The 20707-nt window shown below is 42.4% G+C and overlaps 1 protein-coding gene across 3 annotated transcripts; it reads right to left on the bottom strand.

Annotated features, from left to right (window-relative positions):
- Window positions 1-494: 494 nt before the first annotated feature.
- Window positions 495-17523, bottom strand: SAG (S-antigen visual arrestin). 3 transcript variants are annotated; one of them, XM_013108714.5, is made up of 15 exons: window positions 17282-17523; window positions 16675-16735; window positions 16539-16583; window positions 16090-16283; window positions 14837-14896; window positions 13660-13727; window positions 13331-13466; window positions 12890-12974; window positions 11575-11647; window positions 10476-10613; window positions 10101-10178; window positions 9403-9426; window positions 8929-8993; window positions 2885-2894; window positions 495-2242 (listed from the first exon to the last, which is right to left on the bottom strand). In XM_013108714.5, exons 1-15 carry the CDS (start codon window positions 17504-17506, stop codon window positions 2146-2148), a joined length of 1359 nt encoding a protein of 452 aa, XP_012964168.3. In that variant the 5' UTR covers window positions 17507-17523; the 3' UTR covers window positions 495-2145. The 3 variants fall into 3 exon arrangements, with proteins under 3 accessions (XP_012964168.3, XP_027320286.2, XP_071898559.1); XM_027464485.3 differs by lacking the exon at window positions 2885-2894; XM_072042458.1 differs by lacking the exon at window positions 2885-2894 and having other exon boundaries at window positions 16090-16583.
- Between the last annotated feature and the right edge of the window lie 3184 nt (window positions 17524-20707).

Genomic DNA, 20707 nt, shown 5'->3' with positions numbered 1-20707 from the left:
GGAAGGTGGTCACAAAGTGGCCCCACTCCTCTTTTTAATATCTTTAAAGGAGGTCCTGAGCACCAGCTCTCCAAGACCACCCTATCCACTACCAACATTTTGCTTTACCATAGCAGTATGTCCTTGAGTTACCAAAAATTAATAATGATACCAGAGCAATCATTAGATCCTTCCAGAAATCCAGGTGCAGAAGCCTGACACCCCCCCCCCCCCAAAAAAAAAAAAAAAAACAAACTGAAATGGAGCCCACACAAGTTATACTGACTAGGAACACCTGAAAACAGTTGTGGTGATTCATTAGCAGCTCAGTACACCATGCTGGCTGAGAAAGAGTGAAAAAAACCCAGTGCCTCTTGCAATTTCATCTAAGGTGAAACAGCTGCAACAAAGAGACAAACACCAACAGGTGGTGTGAAGGCAGAGCACTGATGGAGCCATGGAGTCAGCTGTGGTCTTCAGCTCTCTGCTTTCAGCATCTTAACACAAGCCCAGTTTACAGAACATGATAAAGCAAACCAGAAGGCTTTGTTTTTAACCAAATCTGGGTTAGAGGCCACATATAAGGTTGTTTGGTTAAAGGCTTTGGGCCATTTCTAAAAGTAGGGCTTGTAACCCTGATGGTATCAGTAAGAGAAAACGTGCAAACAGGAAAAAAAAAAAAAAAAAAAAAAAAAAAAAACACAAAAAATGAGACCTAAATATAGCATCATTCTGCAGAAATGCCTGAGAACACCCCATGTGTTTCTCCAAAGCAGACTGCTCTCATAGGTTATAGTTACCAACAGAAACCAAAGCCAGAGAGCGGGCAAGCTAAGTTTATCCAACCTCTGCAGTCTGAAGCAGGACGGAAGTGCAACTTGCTTACAGCAAGCTTTCGTGAGAGTCCGCTCCTGCTGGGAGGAAATGGACATCTCTAAAACATGTCTCTTATTTTCTTCTCTACAAAGTGGTCACCACTGATAGCTAGGGTCTAAGTGGGAAGCTCAAAAATCCAGTTTCCAGTGCATAGGGTAAGATACATAAATTTATATTATTTAACATAGGCCCAATATTCAGACTTTCCAGGAGAATTGAAACCAAAGACATTGAAAAACGGAGTTAGAACAAACACAAGAAAAAGAAAACATCAGTCTTTTTACACACAACATGTAATTAGCTGATGCAACTCACTTCAGCAAAGGTCTACATGAGACTTCGGAAAGGATTAGACTTTTACACAGACAATGAGAATATCCAGATCAACAAGAGACACCAATGTTTGCAGAGTACAATCTCATTTCTTAGAGCACAAACTGATCTCTGGCAGATAGATGCAGGGAAAGCCTCCTCAGGGCAGGCTGCCCTGTGATTTCCTCCTTAATTTTATTGTACCCTCTTCTGAAGTACTGTTGCATATGGGAAACTAGATTATATATAGCATTAGCCTAGACTACCAGTTCTCTGTTTGGGGTTGTATATAGGGATCTTTGTTAAGAAATTCATGTACAATGCACATTTCCCTGATCTTTAATAACATAACTATTATATTGAGAAAAAGCTAACATAGTATCTCAGCGTTACAGCTGCTGTGAAAGATGACCTGCAAGACATTTAATGCTAGAGCAAATGGATATGAGCAATACATGAGGACAGTGCAAGCACTAAAAATATTAACTAGATGAATTTGATAAAGGAAAAATGCAAAAGCAAACAAAAGGAAATAAAATCAATTTTGCACAGTCCACTGAGGAACTTCAAGTCAAAGGCAGCAAGCCAGCCATTCAAACTAGAACATAGCTCGCTAGCATTTAAAAAGCAGAGACTCCGTGACCCCAGCTAAGTGTAAGCAGGCTGCACAAGCCATCGTTTAAGACCTCACCAGTGGTGAAAATAACCACCATTTTGTTAGGTGCCACTGAAGCAGATGTCACGGCAGAGCAGCCTTCCCGCCCTCCTCTGGTAACTAGCGTAAGCACGAAGTGTTGAGTTTGCTACACTTTTATGGAGCTAAAACTTTTAGTAAGCAACAGAGATTCATGATTTTACGTCTATTGATCCTTGAAAGACAATGTATGCACTCAGAACATGCAGTTTACCAGGAACCTAGGTCCTAAATTTCTAAACGATGCCAGACTATACAGCTTCTCTAGCAGCTTGCTGTTTTCATCACTCATCAGTTGAGGAAACGTTCTTGTTTTCTTCATCATCAGGCATATCTTTTAGCTGTTGACGAGCAAACTCCTCAAATACCATCTCTGCATCACTGAAATGGAAGAAACACAGGTCTTTCAAAATGATGTCAGCCATTTTTTTATACCAGTACACTGAAGGCAACGTGCTGGAGGAAGAAGAAAAGCCTGGAACAGTCTCTGGTGATGTTTCTTTTGTCTCCAAAGGGATTTGGATCATATTCCCACACATACTAACTTTGTTGCTGCTATTCTAAAAGCTAGTAGGAAAAGCAGTTGAATGGAACAAAGCAGGAGACAAACTGAGGAGGTTTTCATGAAACTCCTGCACTGAACCGTGCTCATTCCAGCTAGCTGAATAGTCCGCAGCTTGAAAGGGTCTTTGTCTTGAATTAAAATGTGAAACCTTTCATCCTTATTTCTTCTGTGCTTAAAATATAGGCACATGGTTGAACCTATTGAGTTCCTAAAACTACAGAGCGTCAGCTGACCACAGACATCTCTTTCTGTCCAGCTGTCAGGCAAAACATGGTCTCAAGCGACTTTCACATGGTCGGTCATTGCTGTTCAACTGATAGCAATAACTTGTCAAGCCACATTAATTTTTTAAGCTCATGCTCTGTGAACCCTATGGATTTGTGAGCAATTTTGAGGAGCTTTCAAAGAGGCAATGCACAGCTGCAGCTAGATTGTGAATACCATTAAAAGAAACTTACCCATCCTTCCCTGCAGTCATCAGCATGCAGTAAAGGAGGAAAAAAGATACAGCAAATAGTTAGAACAACGGATGCTAAAACCAGCAAAATATTTATAAACAAGACAAAACCGTGACAAGCAGCAGGATTTGCAGCAATACAAGGATTCTGGAAAGCGTCAACATGTATGTGCATACACCCGTCAAAGCAAAACGTGATCTCCCAAATGGAAGAGCACCCCAGCAATGCTGCTAAGACATCAGAAGGGCTGAGAAATGAACAAATTTTTCCCATTTCTGCTTGCTAGCAGTCACAGCTGAGAGAAACATCTGTGCACACGCTTCTCAGATGACAGCACTTGCGTGACTTTAGTCTTATAACTGGTCTGTCACTGTGCTTTAAGTATCCAGCTGATGAGAAGACGTTCTCATTCAATAAGCATGAAGGTACTGAAATCAAACAGAGGCTGCAATACAGAAAAGATTAGGTGGCCTCTCATCAGGCAGATTATGCACACGAGGAGCAATACTCCTGATTTCAGCCTTGCCTAAACATACTCCCGAGACCTCTGGGACTTTAACGTGTTCCTTTGATGGGATCTTTGCTAACCACACTGTAACAAAACAGCATTCAGGCTTGCTAGTAGGATTCCTTGGAAGGTGTTTCAGCACAGCCTGAAGTAAGCAGAACAGACAACGCTGCAGTGAAGAAACAGGAACATGGATTGTTTCGCTCTTACAGTTACTTAAGTTTTAGCAAGAAACGGTTGCTTCACTGGCTTATTTCTCATGAGTTTAAGTGAGGGAGCAAAGTGCATCAAAGCCATTGTTCCCCAGAAGTCACCAGGGATTTGGGATGCCTCGGTGATTGGGTGACCTGGAGAATTCCCACCCACAACACACAGAAATCAAAGGCAACAAATGGTGATTAGCATTGCTGGAAAAGTCAGCATTACAAGCGTGCCAAGTAGGGCACTGTAGCCAAAATGCCTCAAAGGACCGATCACGTAAAAGTGTTCATGATGGTATTTATCCGGACTCGGAAAGGATAGCTTCCTCTGCTCACAGGGGCCAAGATGAAGTCTGGAAAGTCTCAGTGCACCCATATTTGATTCAAATTGATTTAAAATGAAACGTTTAGAAGTTTTAAAAGTTTCCAACACATAAAGCAGTGTTGTCATTTTATTTTCCTGCAACTAAGAGTCTTTAAATAGTCCACCCTCTTTCCCCTCTCTGGAGTGTACTCGTCACTATGGGAACAGTGACATTAATGATATGGGCAAAGCTGAACAACATCCACCAGCGTGGTTTGAAGTTGATTTTACAGAATGGGACGAGGGGAGAAACAGGTATTGCTTTGGTAAGGCATGTTCTTTTCTGTCAGATAAGTACTTACTGTATCAATACACAGGTAGCGTGGCAGTGTAGGAATACTTCTCATAAAGCTTATATGTCAGATTACATTCACAGATACCTGGACACTTTTCCTTTCAGGCTGCTATACTACACCCCATAGGCTTGTTAAATGTCTGTATTACTACTCTAGGAGGAATTATGTCCACTCCAGAGGGTTATCGTGCTGTCCCATGGCTTATTTGGCATTAAACCATTGAAGAAGTCTCAGGAACCTGAAAATAGGTTGTCTTTTTTTTTTTTTTTTCTTCTCCTTATTTTTAACTGGCATCCCAGCAATCATTTTGAGGGCTGGGATGGGAGGGGGCTGTGTTCAAGGACAGATGAGGCTCCCGAACGTCACCATACCCTCTGCAGAGGGTTTTCTGTAAGCTTTTATTATGCAGCCACAGGAATGACTCCATGTAATTAAAGTTGTGACATACGGTAATTTTCATTATAAGCTTGCTTTTAACCTCTTTTAGCTTCGTGGTGAAAAGAAAAAAGGAAAAAAAAAGAGTAGGTTATCTTACACTTCAAGACATTCAAGCCCTTTGAAAATTCCCTAATTTCTGAAAGTTACAATATCAGTCCAGGGTGGGAATAACGTTAATGTTAAAGGGACACGGTATTTATGGGTTTCTTGGAAGGAACCCTTCCATGCAAGTTTAACAAAGAAGCAGATAAATGACTATTTGTTGAATAACAGCCAAAACAAAGGTCAGTGTACAAGACATAGGCCCACAAAATGTGAAACCTCAAGACAAGGGCAAGAAAACCCCAGACCAAAGAACTCATGCTAAGAGCACAGCCTTGAAAAAAATCCCAGCAGGAGCTGGGCTGACTGCTGACAGGGAAAGATCTTGAAAGCATGAAGAGACATGGCCCAGTTTGACTCTATCTTTAAAAGAAACAGATCTATATCCATTCTTGTCAACAGGCAGAAAAGACAGGCTGCCAATGTGACAGGAGCTGCTTTGCCTAAAAATAACCCTCTGTGAAACACATGGGTCCAAAAACAGTCGCAAAAATAGCACACATGTAGCATGCAAATGCTGGCCTGCAAGAAGTCCAAGACAAGGAAGCTATAAATAAACATAGGAAAGGAAAGGTAGCAAGAAGGAAGAGCAAGCAGTCAGCAAGAGCCATGCACTGACAGACCTGCTTTTTACTGAGGGATGACTGCTTCAGAGCAGACGGACAAATAAAAAGGGTAAAGAATATACTGTGAAATAAAGCACAGTGCAGCTGATCACACTTGCCCCCATTTGGCCCCCCAAAATAAAGCTGTGTTCTTGTGAAGCTTATTTTTTCTGACGTTCTGAGGTTCTCTACACTCAAGTTAGCCCTGCACAATTAAATACACCGATGCTACACGTTTTATTTATTTTTGCCATAAATCACTTCGGCTAGGAAAGAGAAAAGGATATTACCCCTCTGCAACGAATAAGCCATAAAGTCACAGTATGTGACATTTCTAATTCCACTGTAGCCGTGACTTTTCCTTTCTCCCAGCTGCAACCTAAGTGACAGTCAAGTAAGAAGGGAGGTGCAATGGACAAATTGGTTACTGACTCATCAGTAAAAACAAAAAGGAATGGAAAAAGAAGATAAGGAGTGATCTCAAAATTCCCTGTGCAGGCACCCTTGCCTACACCCATTGCAGAGGCTGCTGAACAAGCCATCAAAACAAAATTATATCTTGTGGGGCCTTTAAGAGCCTAAACACTGTTTGCTGAAGCTCCATCTCTGCAATTAAGTCTTGTTTTGCTCGATTCCAAATTGGATGTCATTTCACTAATGAAGCACATCTGATTTTTCAGAGCTTATGACCTAAGGTGGTAGAATAAAAACTGCATCTCCAAAACATGAACTCACAATTAGAAACGGTGATTAGGCACAGGACACAGAAAGCCAGTAAGAGTTCTAGTTTACCATCTTCACTCGGGAGGCTCTTTTATTCCCTGTAATGAGCTGAGACACCACACTCCAGCACAGTTTTCAAATCAGTTATGCAGGCTTCAGAGAAATTTTCTTTTGTGTTAGTTTTCTTGTTTGAAGAGAAAGCATTTATTTCTCCAGTTAACTGTTTGTAGGGCTTTCCCATGGGATAGCTCCTGGAACTAACTGCATTTCTTTTTCGAGTTACCCGAAACCTGCAATTTCCATCTGAAGAAAATGCACGAACCACAGCTGTCTTCTGACAGAAAGCTCCTAGAAGGACTTTGATGTAGTAAACAATACATGTATGTGGGCTGCACCTTTGGTAAGAGGATGTGTTGGGGGAAGTGATCTGAGAAATATTAAAGTTTTCCATTTCCTTTATAAGTCTTCTGCCCACATCCTTTTGAGCGTACTATATAAAAGAGTACACCAGCCATCCTTCGAAGTGATCTTCGAAGGGAGAACTGACTTCCATCCTTCCTCAAGCTACAAATGCTTCTGCTAAAATGATCTGCCTGAAGCACAGGAAACAGAAATGGGGTTGCTGCATTAACACCGAAACATGGTGTCACGTCCAAAAAAATCCACACCGTTCTAAAAATATACACAGAATTCTTTACAGTCCCCTGAGCCTCTAAATAGTCCTTGTTTAACGTTTTCAAGCTTTTCTCTGGATCCATGAAAGCTCCAGACTTCTGCAGCTCTGAGCTGCCTCCCCCAGCAACTCCACCACGCGAGGCTCCCTGTGGACACTAGATGGCCCTCACCAGCCACCTCTCCTGGGGCCACCAGCACCAAAAAGGTCCCTGGCCTTCACCAAGCCTGTAGGCAGGGGAATTTCTGCAGGGAAGTGTGATGGAAATACTTCAGTACGTGCAAGCTACCAGAACAGCCACGAAGACCCTTTCCAAAGCTGCTCTCCTACCACGAATCCCCACTTAAGATCACGATTAAGCGAGCAGCAGAGATTTGCCAGCCTACAACATGGAACAGAAGCCCACGGCACAGGCACAGCTGTGCCAACAGCAGCATTTGCCCCATGGCAGCTTCCCCCAGCGTGGTCCAACTTTCTGAGCCCTAGAGACCAGCCCTGAGGACCTGATTTCTGGAAGCAGATGCAGTCTGCGTGCAGCTGTATAGCGAGAGTCATGGGGCAAGCACCACTTTGCTGGGGAGCTTATTCCTGTGTTTGACCACCCTCATATTACAGATTTTTTTCCTATTGTCCAATTTGAATCTCCCCTGGTGCAGCTCCATGCCATTCCCTCAAGTTCTTTCATCAGTTATCAATGAGAAGAGACCGGCACCTCCCTCTGCTTCCCCTCCCTGCGGAGCTGCAGAGAGCAATGAGGTTTCCTGCTAGCCTTCTTTTCTCCAGACTAGCCAACTCAAGTGTCCAGCCTCACCTCGCAGGACCTGTCTTCCAGCCCTTTTGCCAGCTTTGTTGCCCCCCCTCTGGATGCTTAACATCCTTTTTATGTTGTGGAGCCAGAACTGTACACAATATTCAGGGTGAGGCTGCACCACCACCAAATACAGTGGGAGAATCACCTTTTTTGACCAGCTGGCTTTGCTGTGTTTAATGCAACCCATTTAACACAACGGGGACTAAATCACCCCTTTCTAATGCTTCCAGTACAGAACACAGAACCTATCCTGGGTAACTCCTTTCACAGGCTCCTCCATCTTCTAGCAGTTGTGTTCTTAAATACAGAGGCTTTAGGTAAGTTTTAGCCAAATGGGGAAAAAATTGCAGTGCAGAAGCAGCCCTGGTTTTATGTTTGAAGCCTACACAACTCCATCCAAACACAGATGGCAGGACAAGGTGACTCACACAGAACAATCCCAACAGTGAAAGCTGGCATAATCTTGTGTGTTCAATAGCTGCCCCAGATGCTGCACAGGAACTGATTTAGTTTAAGCACTTTGCAGTTTCCATAGGCTCACCATTACAGAACAGAGCCAGTCAGGAACTGAGGAAGCAGGAAGACAAACGCTCAAGATAACCTAAAGACTTGGCATCCACTCCTAAGATTTAATATTCCCTGGGAAAGGTAGCTCCTTACACTGTACCATGATATATTTATTTATTTATTTATTAAACAAACAACCAAGACAGCAAGTTGGTTGTTAACCTTCAGGCAGGATCCCTGCCAGCTTTAAAGTTGTCATACTTGTGTTTATTGACCTAATTCTTAAGAGACATTCCTCTCAAATACCTATACACAAACTGAACTTAAAGGCCACACCTCAGACACTGTGGCCAATGCCATGTAAACATAAGAGAGACACTGTAAAATCCCCAGTGGTTTTATCACCTTATAACTTTGCTTAGAAATATTTTGCTTTTTGTAGCGTTGTGTGTCTTGGGCATTTTCTGCGACATTCTCATTTGCTATATTAGAATCTGGATAGGAACTGCTGACAGCTGCATCCAGGGCATTTTGCACAGCAGTCATGAGATTTAACTGTGCTGTGCTTCCCTGAGTCCCTGTGCTTTCAGTTGTGATTCCACAGATGAAAGACAAAGGGAACATGACCCACTTTTATCTTATTCCATCTCAGCATCCCTTCTCCCTCTTACACTGTGCTTTGAGGTTTTATTTACCACACACACGCAGCAGCCCCCAGTGCTGGCTTCCAGACACTGAAGGCTAACTGTCTGCAAGCATAGCAATGGTAAGAACTTATCTGAGACAATAAAACAGGCAAAAATGAGGCACAACTGACCTGCTGGGTTCTTTTCCTCAGGTTTAGGGTGCATGAGACGGAACGGCAGCTCTGTGCCCACCTCACTTTGGGGAGAAGAGAGAATGCGTCAGATCCACAGCCCCAGTCATTCCTGGTTCAGTCTCCCTCCCAGCTCAGGCCAGCCCAAACCTTCAACTCCGAATTTACTCATTCTTTCATCTTTTTTCTAATCCTAACTCCCCCTTCAAAAAGAGTTAAGCTCAGATTTCTGCACAAAAAAAGAAACACAGAACACATGCATATCCACCCTAACAAGCTGGGTTTATTACGTGCTGAACATTGCGTGCATGTAAATTTGATGCATTTTTGCAACTGCATCGTTTTCACAGCTGAACTTGCATATTTCTTATTTCGATCAGCTTAGGGAATAGTTAGGGAGGTGGGAAGGAGAGTAAGAGGGTAAGAAGATGAAATAAGAGCTATGGCTACATGGTCTGAAAAGAGGATGCTTACCTGGAGGTGAAGTCTCCCAGCATACTATGGAAGAAGACAAGAAATATATAAGCATATTTAATGCCTTCCCATTTTGGTACTCTAGCAAACAGTGTTTTACTGGTGGACTATTGAGATCACTTCCCTCGTATATTCTTACTCGCCTCAAAGCTTAACCTCCAAATACACTTGTTTTTAAAAAAAGTGACTTTCATTTTTCATATCCTTCCCACAGTGAAAGATTAAGTTCCTGAACCCCCGATCAAGTGTTAGGAAGGCTCCTTTGCTCCTACCTTCTGCTCTGGGAGAACAAAAGCACCAACAAAGGTTCACACACAGTTTCACTTAAGCCTTCACAAACTAAAAAATTATAGCAATGAAATAAAATTGTATTGCAAACCACAGGTTCCTAATTCAACCTCTGGTCATGTGGCCAAAGTCTTACCATAGCTTTCCTTAAAAAGAAAAAAAAAAAAAAAGCTTAGCTTTCTATAGGTAAGGAAAGTAATCCAATACCTCTGCCTCAAGAAAACTTTTTTTTTTAGGCCAGAAATATACAATTTCAAGGAAGTTCATGCTTTAGAGTTAACCTAATATCCCTACAACATACACCCTTTCTCATGGTGGAGTGTCCCACCCTCTCCCCACTAGTCAATGGGGTACACACACTTCCCTCTCCTAACTCTAAACAGATGTAGCAAGAAGTCTGGTACTCTTACCCTGAAACAGTGAGCTTCACTCGGACCTTGTAGGAAACGAGAATCCCCATCACTGTCTTGTCTATTCCATCCTTAATACTACCAGAGAAAACAAAGAGGTGTTAGGCAGTACGGCTACAGAGCAGCAGTACGTGGCAGGAATAAGAACTAGATGAACATTTTGTTCTCCTAAAAACAATGGAGCAAAAGAGCCTTAGGGACAGCCAATACCTCTCCAGATCTGTGATCACACTTTAGCCTGAACGGCTATGATGGGTAGGTCATGCAATCAGATGGACCCATCAGGACAGGTACAAACATCTGATAGTTCAGTTCCCTCCATTCTCCCCTCTTCTTTATACCCTTTACCAGTTGGGACCACTTAAAACCACTCACATGGTACTAGAAGCCAAGTTGGTGTCCTCATCCTTTAGCTTTCCATCCAGGGCTATTTCCCGGGTCTGCCGGTTATTTGCTAGCAAGGGCAAAACTGTCAGTGTCTTGGTCAGGCTGCTGTTTGGCTGCACCTTCTCCCTGAAAATAAAGAGAGGTGAGAGGGAAAGCAATACACTCTGATCTGCCTTACAAACCCAAGTAGGGTAATTGCAGAGCAGATTACAAAGCCATCCACAAGGAGCCGTATTTATCTGTCCAGATTTAGATGTCTACAATGCAGATGTCTACATCTGAACTAGTCAGAAAAGTTTCCTTCATAATCAAACAAGCATTTGCAGAAAATCATTAATTTCACATTAAGGCATACTTCTAGAAGTAGGTCAAACTACGCTGCAGACCTCTACATTTGGACAAAATGAATCCAAGTTTAGAAGACCGGTACAAAAAGGTAAAGATGCCCCCAAGATACAGAGAAAAAAAAAAAAAACAACAAAACAAAACAAAACAAAACAAACAAACAAACAAACAAAAAAAAAAAAAAAACAGAAAAATACAAAACGTACGGGTGTACCCAACCCTCCTCACAGAGCAAAGTTCAACGCTGCACTGCCAACACACTGCAAGGCATAAAAGCAAGGGGTTCTCCACACCACCAACAGTCCCCGAGGCTTTTGTGAGCTAAGGCCAGCAGAAACCAAGTGAAGTGTTGTGAAAAAGACTGACAGAGCATCCAGCATTTCCAGGCAAACAGCAGCACAGAAAAATGTTGCAGCTCCCTTTAAAGGTTTCAACCAATGGAGAACCCTACATAGGCCCTGCTAAGCATTTCTAGTAGGTAATTACTCTTCAAACAAAACAGCTTTTCTGCAACCTCCCCCAATCTCTGAAAAAAGGAGAAGGGTATCTGCTGGCTATACAAAAAGGAGAGCAGCTGCATTGACTACGGCTGGTGTCAAGACACACACACACAAGGCAAAGAGAGCACTGTAACAGCCAGCAACTGCCAGACTACGGTTAGGAGCACCTCCCGTAACTGAGGAGGGTAATTAAGAGGAAGGAAGGAGTATAGCAAGCATGGATAAGCAGAATATTCACTCACTGTGCTTCCTCAGAAGCCACCACTTTTGTATAGTAGTCACTGGAGTACAAAACCACGTTGGCAACCTGCTCCACTTGGGGAGAGAGAAGAAAAGGGACAATTAGTTGTGCGTACAAATCAGAAACAACATAGCTGCCCCACTGAATCTCAGGAGTGGAAAACACAAAGACAGCAGAAAAATCCATACATTTAGAGCCTGAAGGGATCACCAGGTCAGGAAGCCTGATCTGGATAGACATTGGCCACTTGTGTGTTGCTGGGCTCTGTCTTGCCTGAAACACATCCAGCCTTGATTTGCAGATGACAAAGTCAGCAGCTCATGGTTTCCTAGGGGAGCCTGCTCTTTCCATTATGAAGATCTCCCTCTCTAAGTGTGTCTGCTTTCTCCTCTGGTCACTGGTATCTCTTGCGTTTCTATAGCCTATGCATTTGCATTCATGAGACACCAGTATCAAGCAGACAGGATACCAAACTACAGTCAGGACCCTGTGGCAACAAGTGGTTTGTATTCTCCAATCCTAATCTAACACCAGAAAGGACATGGTAGTTTTGACTGAAACACTGATGAGAGAATCCGAAACAACAAAGTCTTTTTAAGACAGGCAGATGTGTGCCAACCTAAAAAGGTATTTGGGAGTTACTAGACAGTACATGCAAGACTGGCACTGAATTGGCTACAAAACCCTCAGCTACTTTGTTCCTTCCCTGCTTTCTTTTCTCTCTCTCATCCTTTGTTTCTCAGATTGTCTTCCCCAGACCTGAGAGCAACAGGGTTTGTGGGACGAAAACAAGCAGTCCTACAAATAAAGCACAGGCAGTACTGAAACGCATCTGAAACTCAGGCCCTGCCCTCAGCTTCCTCAGGAGGAATTACACCATCACTGGCAGAGTGGCCATTCCTCACATTGCCAAACATTTCTGAAGCCCCAGGCAAAGCTGTACACAACCTAGGCACGCTTACTGTTAGCATCCCACTGATCAGGGAGCTCTTCCCACCAGCCTCCCAAAGAAGTAGATTACCCCACAGTGCCTGTCTTGCTTACCATAAGTGTTTGTCCCTTCCTGCTTAGATTGTACATACAGATGCCTGAAATTAAGCCATGTAAGTAACCATGAGTCAGGAAAAAGGCTGCAGTGTTTCACTTGATGAACAGCAGCAAAGAAACAGCAACAGATAGGGTGGATTAAACAAATTCCTGACGCACCCCATGCTGCCTGCTTAAGTAGTTACAAGCACTAAATTCTAGCTCTTTCAGCCCTCCCACCAAAGAATCTTGGATTCCTAAGAGAATCCTAAATAACAGTAAAAACTTACCCGTGACTTTGATCTTCTTCACGGTTTTCTCTGTGCTGTTGGTGACTGTGATAGTGACTGGAATGGGCTCGCCATGGTAGTACACCTAGGGGGAATTCAGTGCTCAGAAACCCAGTCAGGAGGTTTCTCCCAGGCCCTATACCACTCCAGTCCACACAAATTCAATCTCCTTCACGGAGACCAGATAAGGCAAGGTGACCCTTCCCAAGGACTCATGACCCTTTTTTCAATGATTTTGTCTCCAATGGCTGATAATAGTGTCCCAGGCTCCCCCAGCAGTAGCTACTGACAAAAGCGACATTAAAACCGTCCAGCGGTAAGGCAAGTCAGTCTCAGCTGAGACAGAGGCTGGGTAACACACAAAATAGCTGCTTTAGGCAGCAAAACACATATTGGTATTGAAATACTATGATGTCCATACCCCAGGGGCAAACTCCTCACCTCTTTACTGAGGCAAGCTTTCAAGTGTAACGGCTTGTTGGACATGAAGAATTGCCACGTGGTCTCTGCACAAGGTTGGGGTCCTGGCTGTTCTGGAGCATATTGCACCTTTCGGATCAATAGACGTGCAGAGTTCCTGAGAAGCAGCAGAAGACAACAGGTACGTTGTGCTTGGCAGAGGCAGGAGTTTTGCACTCACGTGCTTATGCTCAGGAAGTCCACTGACAAGTGGAACAAAGCTGAACAAGCAACCATGGTGCATTATTGAACATTCTGACCCTCTTTAAGAGAGAACAGCTGAAGACAGACAGACACATGTATTTTATTACCTCTTATGAATTCTCTCTTCCACATTCTCTGTTGAGAAAGCTTTCACCTCAAAGTCCACCCCACAGCTCTGCCAGAGAGAAAGAAATCAGTGTAACGAGCCAAGAACATCTGCAGATGTTCAAACCTCTTCCTGTACACTAGAAACTGGCAGATTCCTGCCAACTGCAAATTCTTCTGGCCTCCAACCATTGTAACAAACCCTTACTAACTGGTGTGGCAGCACTCACCTATTCCATGCTCCTTCTGATAAATAAGGCTTAGTTCCCAACCTCTGACAAACGACATCCCTACTACTAAAAGGCTTTCTGTGAGAGCACTGTTGGAGAGGTCACAGCATGCTACAGGAGATAACACTGACCAGGCTGCAAGGCTCTTCAGTCCACCCTGAGTTTCTGAATTTGCTTTATACTGCCAATACCTGACTGGGGTCAAGCTTCTTACTTCCTGGTGTCTAAGGGCTGGGAGTGATCAGGCCAAGCTGATCTTTGCTTTAAGTCGTCTTCAACACTGCCATGGGACATCTGCAAGAGTCCCAGATAACTTCAGAGAAATATATTAAATTTTGCTACAATATCAATCCTTCCAAAACACATAGCTTGTCCTTGTGGCACTGCATGCTACAACTTGCATCCCATCTTGCCTGGTTTTAGTCTAACCCAGATGTTCAGAGAAGCATCCCGGGAAGTACAAAAGGACTATTTTAAATGCTGTCAGAAACCTTGCAGAACATCTCATTATTTAGTGTTTTTTCCTCCAGGACTTTTGTTTTGTTTACACACATGTGTAAAACAGCCCATTTCTGTATTTGTTTTAATTCAGAAGGAGATCTTAACACATGCTATTTATAGGGATCTAGAAGCCTGCCTGACATTTTTGTGTCATTTTATGTGTGTCCAACCCACAAATCATGTGGTACCCTTAATGAAATTACAAGCATTGCAGATTTAGCACAGTCTTGCAGCTATTGAACTAGATTCCTTTTCTTATTGTGAGGAATTAAATTCCGACTCTGTGACCCACACTGCAGCTCTTAAGAGTCAGGTTCCTGACATTGGTGGCATAGCACAACAAACCCCAGTATCAACTTATTCCTCTCTCAAGTTAGCCAAATAAATTCACATGATGTTTTCCATACATCCTCAACCATGATAAGCACAAGTGTTTCATTTGTCTCACCTTATCGACATCACGAGGTGCAGGCTGCAAACAGACTGAACAAGGCAGGTAATCTGGGAACTGTGGGAACAAGGAGAGAAAAATAACCCAAAGCAATATTATGCAGATTTCCAACTCTGTGATATTCTAATGAACTTGCTGCTTACAAAAGGACAACAGGCCACTTGCAGTAATACAGCAGTCCTTTGAAGTTCCAGCTGAGACAGAAGCTGAACCTTATGCTAACCCTGTAACAAAGTCTTTGTGGAAGAGAGGGGTTAAACATAAAGAGCCAAGAAAAAAATGACAAAAAGGAAAAAGAAAAAAATTCAGACACGTGAAGCTCCTGGGCTAAAATTTAAGCTCTAGAGGCGCAGCTCAGATTAGAAGCTGGGACACCTGGCTCCCCACCCAGGATCATCACCATTGCTCACAGCAGTACCAGTCATCACTGCTCACATGGGCTTGAAGCTTGAGAAAGCATTCTCTATTCTGGAAACATGGCTAAAGCCACAAAGACCAGCCAGCCACCAGCCAGTGTTTCTGGACTAGGCAGGGCCAGCAACTTCAGACATCAGCTGGGAAGACTGCAGAGCAGCTCATGGACACGTGGAATGCAACACCCCATCAGAGAATCCAGCAGTTTGGAGATCACTGGGTTGTATTTGAGTGGTCAGCAACAGAGGACAGGTAACTATCCCCTGAGCAGATTCAAAGACTTATTTATTCTTATTTATTGTTGTTTCAGAATATATGGTTTTCATACCTGGATCTTCCTAAGGAATGCTAAGGCAGACATGTCAGTGAAAGTGCTGGAAGCACATCCTGTCAGATTCAGAATTTGGCAATAAGCTGTTTACAATGTCTGGTACCAAGCTTTTCATTTGTTTGTTTGATTAAAAAATAAAACTTTTTTTTTTTTTTTTAAAGAAAGAATTTGACACTTCCTTTGTAAGCAACGTGGCAATGGTATAACGTATTCCAGCTCCCCAGAATTGGGAAGACATGGATATTTAGAGCTGCAGCTAGCATAAAGCCATTGCAAAACTCCTTGCCTCTTACAAGTACATTTCACACGGTTAGGACAGTTTGGATATTCTTGCAGTTTACCACTTGGTAACTAAAAAAACAAAACATTGCCTTTTCCTCAAAATTTGAGCCTCACGTAATATGAACTTAATATTAATCCTTGTCTTCAGTCCCTCACTGAGTGTCAACAGCCCAGTGATAGAAGACAAGGAGGAGAGGGTCAAAGGCTCTTACAGGATACTCACCGTAAAGAAAAAGGGATAGGCGTTTTTCCCCAGCTTCTTTAACAGAGATTCCTGCAAGTGGGTGAGAGTGTCTGGCTTGTCAGCGGTTGGGTACAGCTGGACCCTAGAGAAGTACAGGTCCCGTCGGAAGGTGAGGCCAATGATATCAATGTCTTCCTGGCCATACCGGAAAGCACAGGTCAGGGTCACGTACACTGGAAAGAAGCAAATGACAGGTAAAGCATGCAGCAGACTAACAGCATAGCCAGGGTGGGAAGTAAAATCCTGCACTAGAGTCATGGAAACCCATTTTAACACTGTTATATGTGGTATGAATCCTAACTGGATTGTACAAGAACATATGTTACATTGAGTAAGAAGCCCATTCATTGGGGAAGCTATATTAGAACCATTTTGCATTGCTATTAACAGTACAATCTCTAACACGTATCTTGCATAAACTCTCAAACCTTGTTTCCCCTTGAGCATTGTAGGATCTATCAATACAACACCATCTGAAAGAAAGGGGAAAAAAAAAGAAAGATTACCAGAGGATAATCAGGGTTAAGAGAGCAGAAAGGATAGTATGTACGCTTGTGGACTTACCTACAGGTTCCACAGTCCCCATGTTGTCAACAAAGTCACGCTTTCCCAGGTAGATGGTCAGCTGTAGGGAGAAGTAGCACATGGTTGAAGTGTTGATGATTTGGACAGGGGGTGGATGGGCAGAATGGAAAACATGGTGTGGTGCTGGAAATCTTCTAGAGAACCATTCCATTTTAAACTTTTACTTTTTTCCCAACAAACATGCAAACCCCAAAAGACAACATTGCTATTCACATGTTTCAGGACTTCAGAAGAGAGGGCCTAACGTGTAGAAGAACAACAGAAATACTCCTGGGATTGGATAAAGAACTATGGATTTAAAGATTTTTTATGCTATCAGAAACATAGTGCATCAGCTTTGTTTTAAACATTTACCAGCAGGAGTACAACCTAGGAAGAGTGAGAGGGGAGCTGCCTTCCTATGCAAGACCTACTGTAAACTTGGTTTACATCGTGTTTTCAAACATAGCACTAAACACAGATCATGGTCCTTCTTCAGAAAAAAAAAAAAAAAAAAAAAAAAAAAGGGCAGGAAAGATTTGTAATGTCTCCAACCTGACTACAACTGAAATCCATGCCTACTTAGATCCATTATTATGGTACTTACAGCTTTGTCACGGCTGCTTTTTTTGAAGATAACTTGTTTTGGAGGGGAACCAGCATTCTTCCCTGTCTTTTGAGACTCAGGGCAGCTCATGGCCAAAGATGGGTATGTGACCGTGGATGAATGAAGCTTTTCTACCCCAAAGGGTCCTGGGAGAAATTTCAGAGGGGAAAAAAAAAGGGTATGTGGATGAGATAAAACTGTAATTACACTTGGTGGGTACAGCATTCTACTCCCATGGTATAGTTCACCAAATGGACTATTTGAATGGGTATTCAAGTGCAGCACAGATGGTGGGCTTTTTTTTTTTTTTAAAAAAAAAAACAAAAAAAAACAACAAGGAACTGCTAAAATGAAACCTATTTAAAAACAGCTCTTCAGAAACATTACAGAACACCTAAAACTCATTTTTAAGTCAAATTCAAAAATTCAGTAGACCAACTGAAAATATATGGGAGTAAGAGAGAGAGATAGCTTGGCCTTTACAGGGATTTGTAGAGACACAGTTTGTGAAAAAGTCTGCAAGAGTAAAGGTAAAGGTAATCTGATCAATACAAAGTACTTCAATTTTCGGAAGGTACATCAAGACTTGTCACCAGAGGCTCTAAATTGAGATAAGAAGAAAGCTCAATTTCAGTCAATTGAATAAAATCTAGGAAATAATATGTGAGTTTTGGCTACTTTCCGGGTTTTTCAAATTTTCACCATTGCAAGTAGACAATGGCACAGCAGCATCTGACCTGGGACATTTGCTATTGGACGTAGTCTTGAATGAATGCAAAAAAGCCTAGATAAGGAGCAAATAGTCTGCCCACAAACTGCGTGCATCCTGAAAGAGACCAGATATGCACCAAAATACCAAATATTCTTCTATGACAGCTAAGTATACTCCTAAGTATTACACTCAAGGAAAATGCAACCAGTCTGACATGTACAGTCAGAGTTGTTACTACACAGGAAGAAAGCCTTGGCGTAATCAGAAAAGTTATTAGGAGATTAACCAAGAGCATAACAGAGAATGTTGTTTATGCCATTTTAGAACCCCTGATGTATCAGCATCTTGGAGCCAGCATGCTTAGACCCGGAAAGGTGGTATACATTGGTAAAGAGTCAGACCAAACCCAATATGAGAACTCATCTTTACCACTGTAAATTTCCTAAATCAGAACTGAACGTAAGCCATCACTTTTGGAGTATCGTTGAATTTGAATCAGAAAGCACCTTAAGAATATAACAGTCCAGCTACTTGCCCAGGAAGGCAACAAGTATAACCAGGGCATGAGGAACAGCTTGCACTGAAAAACAAAGCAAAAAGTTGGAATAAGATTCTTCAGGGGAAAAAAAAAAAAAAAAGGTGAGTGGAAGGACCAAAAGGACAGGAGAGATGTCAAAAAGGAGGTTCAGAAAACCTGAGTGGCACTAAATGGAGACTTTTTTCACTTGCTCTTAAGTCAAAAACTAGCAACATCCAATTAAGTGGACAGTAAATTAAATATTAAATGAATCTTTTACCCATATAATACAAGATACAAAAGTACAATGCGTTACTGCAGAAGGCTCTGGAAATCAACAAGGTAAATAGATTCACAGGATTAGACGTTGAGAGGGAACAGGTTTTTGATATATGTTGGACAGGATGATCCAGGTGCAACCCTAACCCTGTAATACACTGAAGCTGAGAAGCAGCATCAGGAAAGGATGATGCTTCATGTGTTTTATTTGTTCCCTTCTGTACACTGTTGGAATCAGCCTACTTTGGTCTGTGTATCACTGCTTGCAGTTTTCCTCCATTCAGGTTTCCTACTTGTTTTTCCATTTTAAAACTGTTTCAAGAGTAGAGACTGTTTCTATAGCGTATTTGCAAATTCTACACTGCAGAAAAAGGAAATACTTCCCTTAGACCGCTTGAAGAACTGTAAGGTGGAGATCAGAGGCAGGCATTACACCTGCTCGAGAATCTGCATTTTATGAAATATAAGTAGGTTTTCCAAGTCTGGAGTATCATTTGTGGTCAAACAGCCACCCTAGTCACGCTCTAGAACCAAAAAACAAACCATCAAATAACATTAAATACCTTGCTGTGTTCCGAACGCCACAGGAGCTGCCACAGGACAAAGTCGTGAACTCTTAAACCATTGAAGAAAGATGAATTTTCCACGCAGTTGTGTCCTATGCTTCTTCCCATCGACCAGAGAAAATCACTAACCTCTTGGCAAAGAAGGAAGACAATTTGTAGGGGATTTGAAAGCACGTCTCTAGTTGCGTCCTTCCAGGATTTCAAGAATTAATCCCCCTCCAACAGCAAATGTTGTACCTGGCCTAAGATTCAACTGGAAAGTGGTTAAGTCAGCAACATAAAGCATTACCTAAGGAAGCCCAGATCGTCAATGAACAGGTCTACAATGTCATCATCACATGCTTTGTAAGACAGCAGACTTACATAGAACAGGGTGGTTACTGAAAGCAGCTTTATTCTAAAGCTCTTCCTCTATCTTCTCCTTCCTAGGGTTGCAAGTCACCCAGCCTGATAAGAAGCTAAACAAAGGAGAGCTGTTTATGAAAAAGGGAGTTAGTTTGCTGTTTTACAAACTATCTATAAACACATGCCATTAAAAAGGGCTGCCAAACATTATGAACAATATATTAATTCTATCACTAGGCAGCTTATCTATTACTGCTCCACCAACACCCCATTGGCTTGCTGTTGGGAAATACATTGCTTGCTAGTACACCTCCTCTCCTCAATTTGCTTGCAAAAAGTGAAGCTCAGCACCGAGGATGCAAAACACACAAACTTTAAGTTTGATCAGTTTAGCTTTACTGTTCATGAATGTCCCAAGAATGTCTCAAGAATGCTCCCCCTCTCCCCCCCTCCCCCCCAAAGTGATTTTGGTCTTCATATTCTACACAACATGCAGTTTTTGTTTTGCAAGCTCCATGAACAGCTGTAGCTTTTCTCTGGGCTGCATCTCTTAATTTGATTACAAACATCATGTCATGCCCTCGCCATTTGCCAGCCCGAATAGCACCCTCCACTGCCCACAATCCTGTGGTCACAGATCAAGCTTGCTTTGTGCAAACAATCACCAACATTTGCCTGAATGTAGAGGCCCCTATACACAAATTAAATAAAAAAAATGAATGCAGAAGAAGCATTCCTCAGCTCTGTCAGCGTTTTCAAAAATTCTTACCACATTTTATTACCTAGAGGTAGATTATCTGGGGAGCTTACTGACTGCTCTGGCAAACAAAAAACAACCTGCCCTAAAACATGGAAATTCACGTGAGTTCTTGAAGGAAAGCTAGATCCTGTTTGTAGGTGGCAGAGAAGAGGCCTCACAAATTACCCCCACAAAATTAACCCATTATATTCAGTCACTCAGTACCAATGCAAAAAGGTGAGTTAGTTAAGAGTCTGTGCTGCTGGCA

Source organism: Anas platyrhynchos, chromosome 9 (genome assembly GCF_047663525.1).
Source record: "Anas platyrhynchos isolate ZD024472 breed Pekin duck chromosome 9, IASCAAS_PekinDuck_T2T, whole genome shotgun sequence".
Taxonomy (NCBI): Eukaryota; Metazoa; Chordata; class Aves; order Anseriformes; family Anatidae; genus Anas; species Anas platyrhynchos.
The sequence above is the reverse complement of the archived record's forward strand: the minus strand, read 5'-3'. Positions and strand labels throughout refer to the sequence as shown.

Bases quoted from the DNA above. Each gene is read 5' to 3' on its own strand.
- SAG (XM_072042458.1), bottom strand. From the start codon at position 17,506: ATGCTGTACCCACCAAGTGTAATTACAGTTTTATCTCATCCACATACC. The intron at 14,897-16,089 runs GTGAGTATCCTG...TTGTTCCCACAG, and splicing joins CCTATCCCTTTTTCTTTACG to TTCCCAGATTACCTGCCTTG. The intron at 12,975-13,330 runs GTGAGGAGTTTG...AATTCCCCCTAG, and splicing joins AAGCTTGCCTCAGTAAAGAG to GTGTACTACCATGGCGAGCC.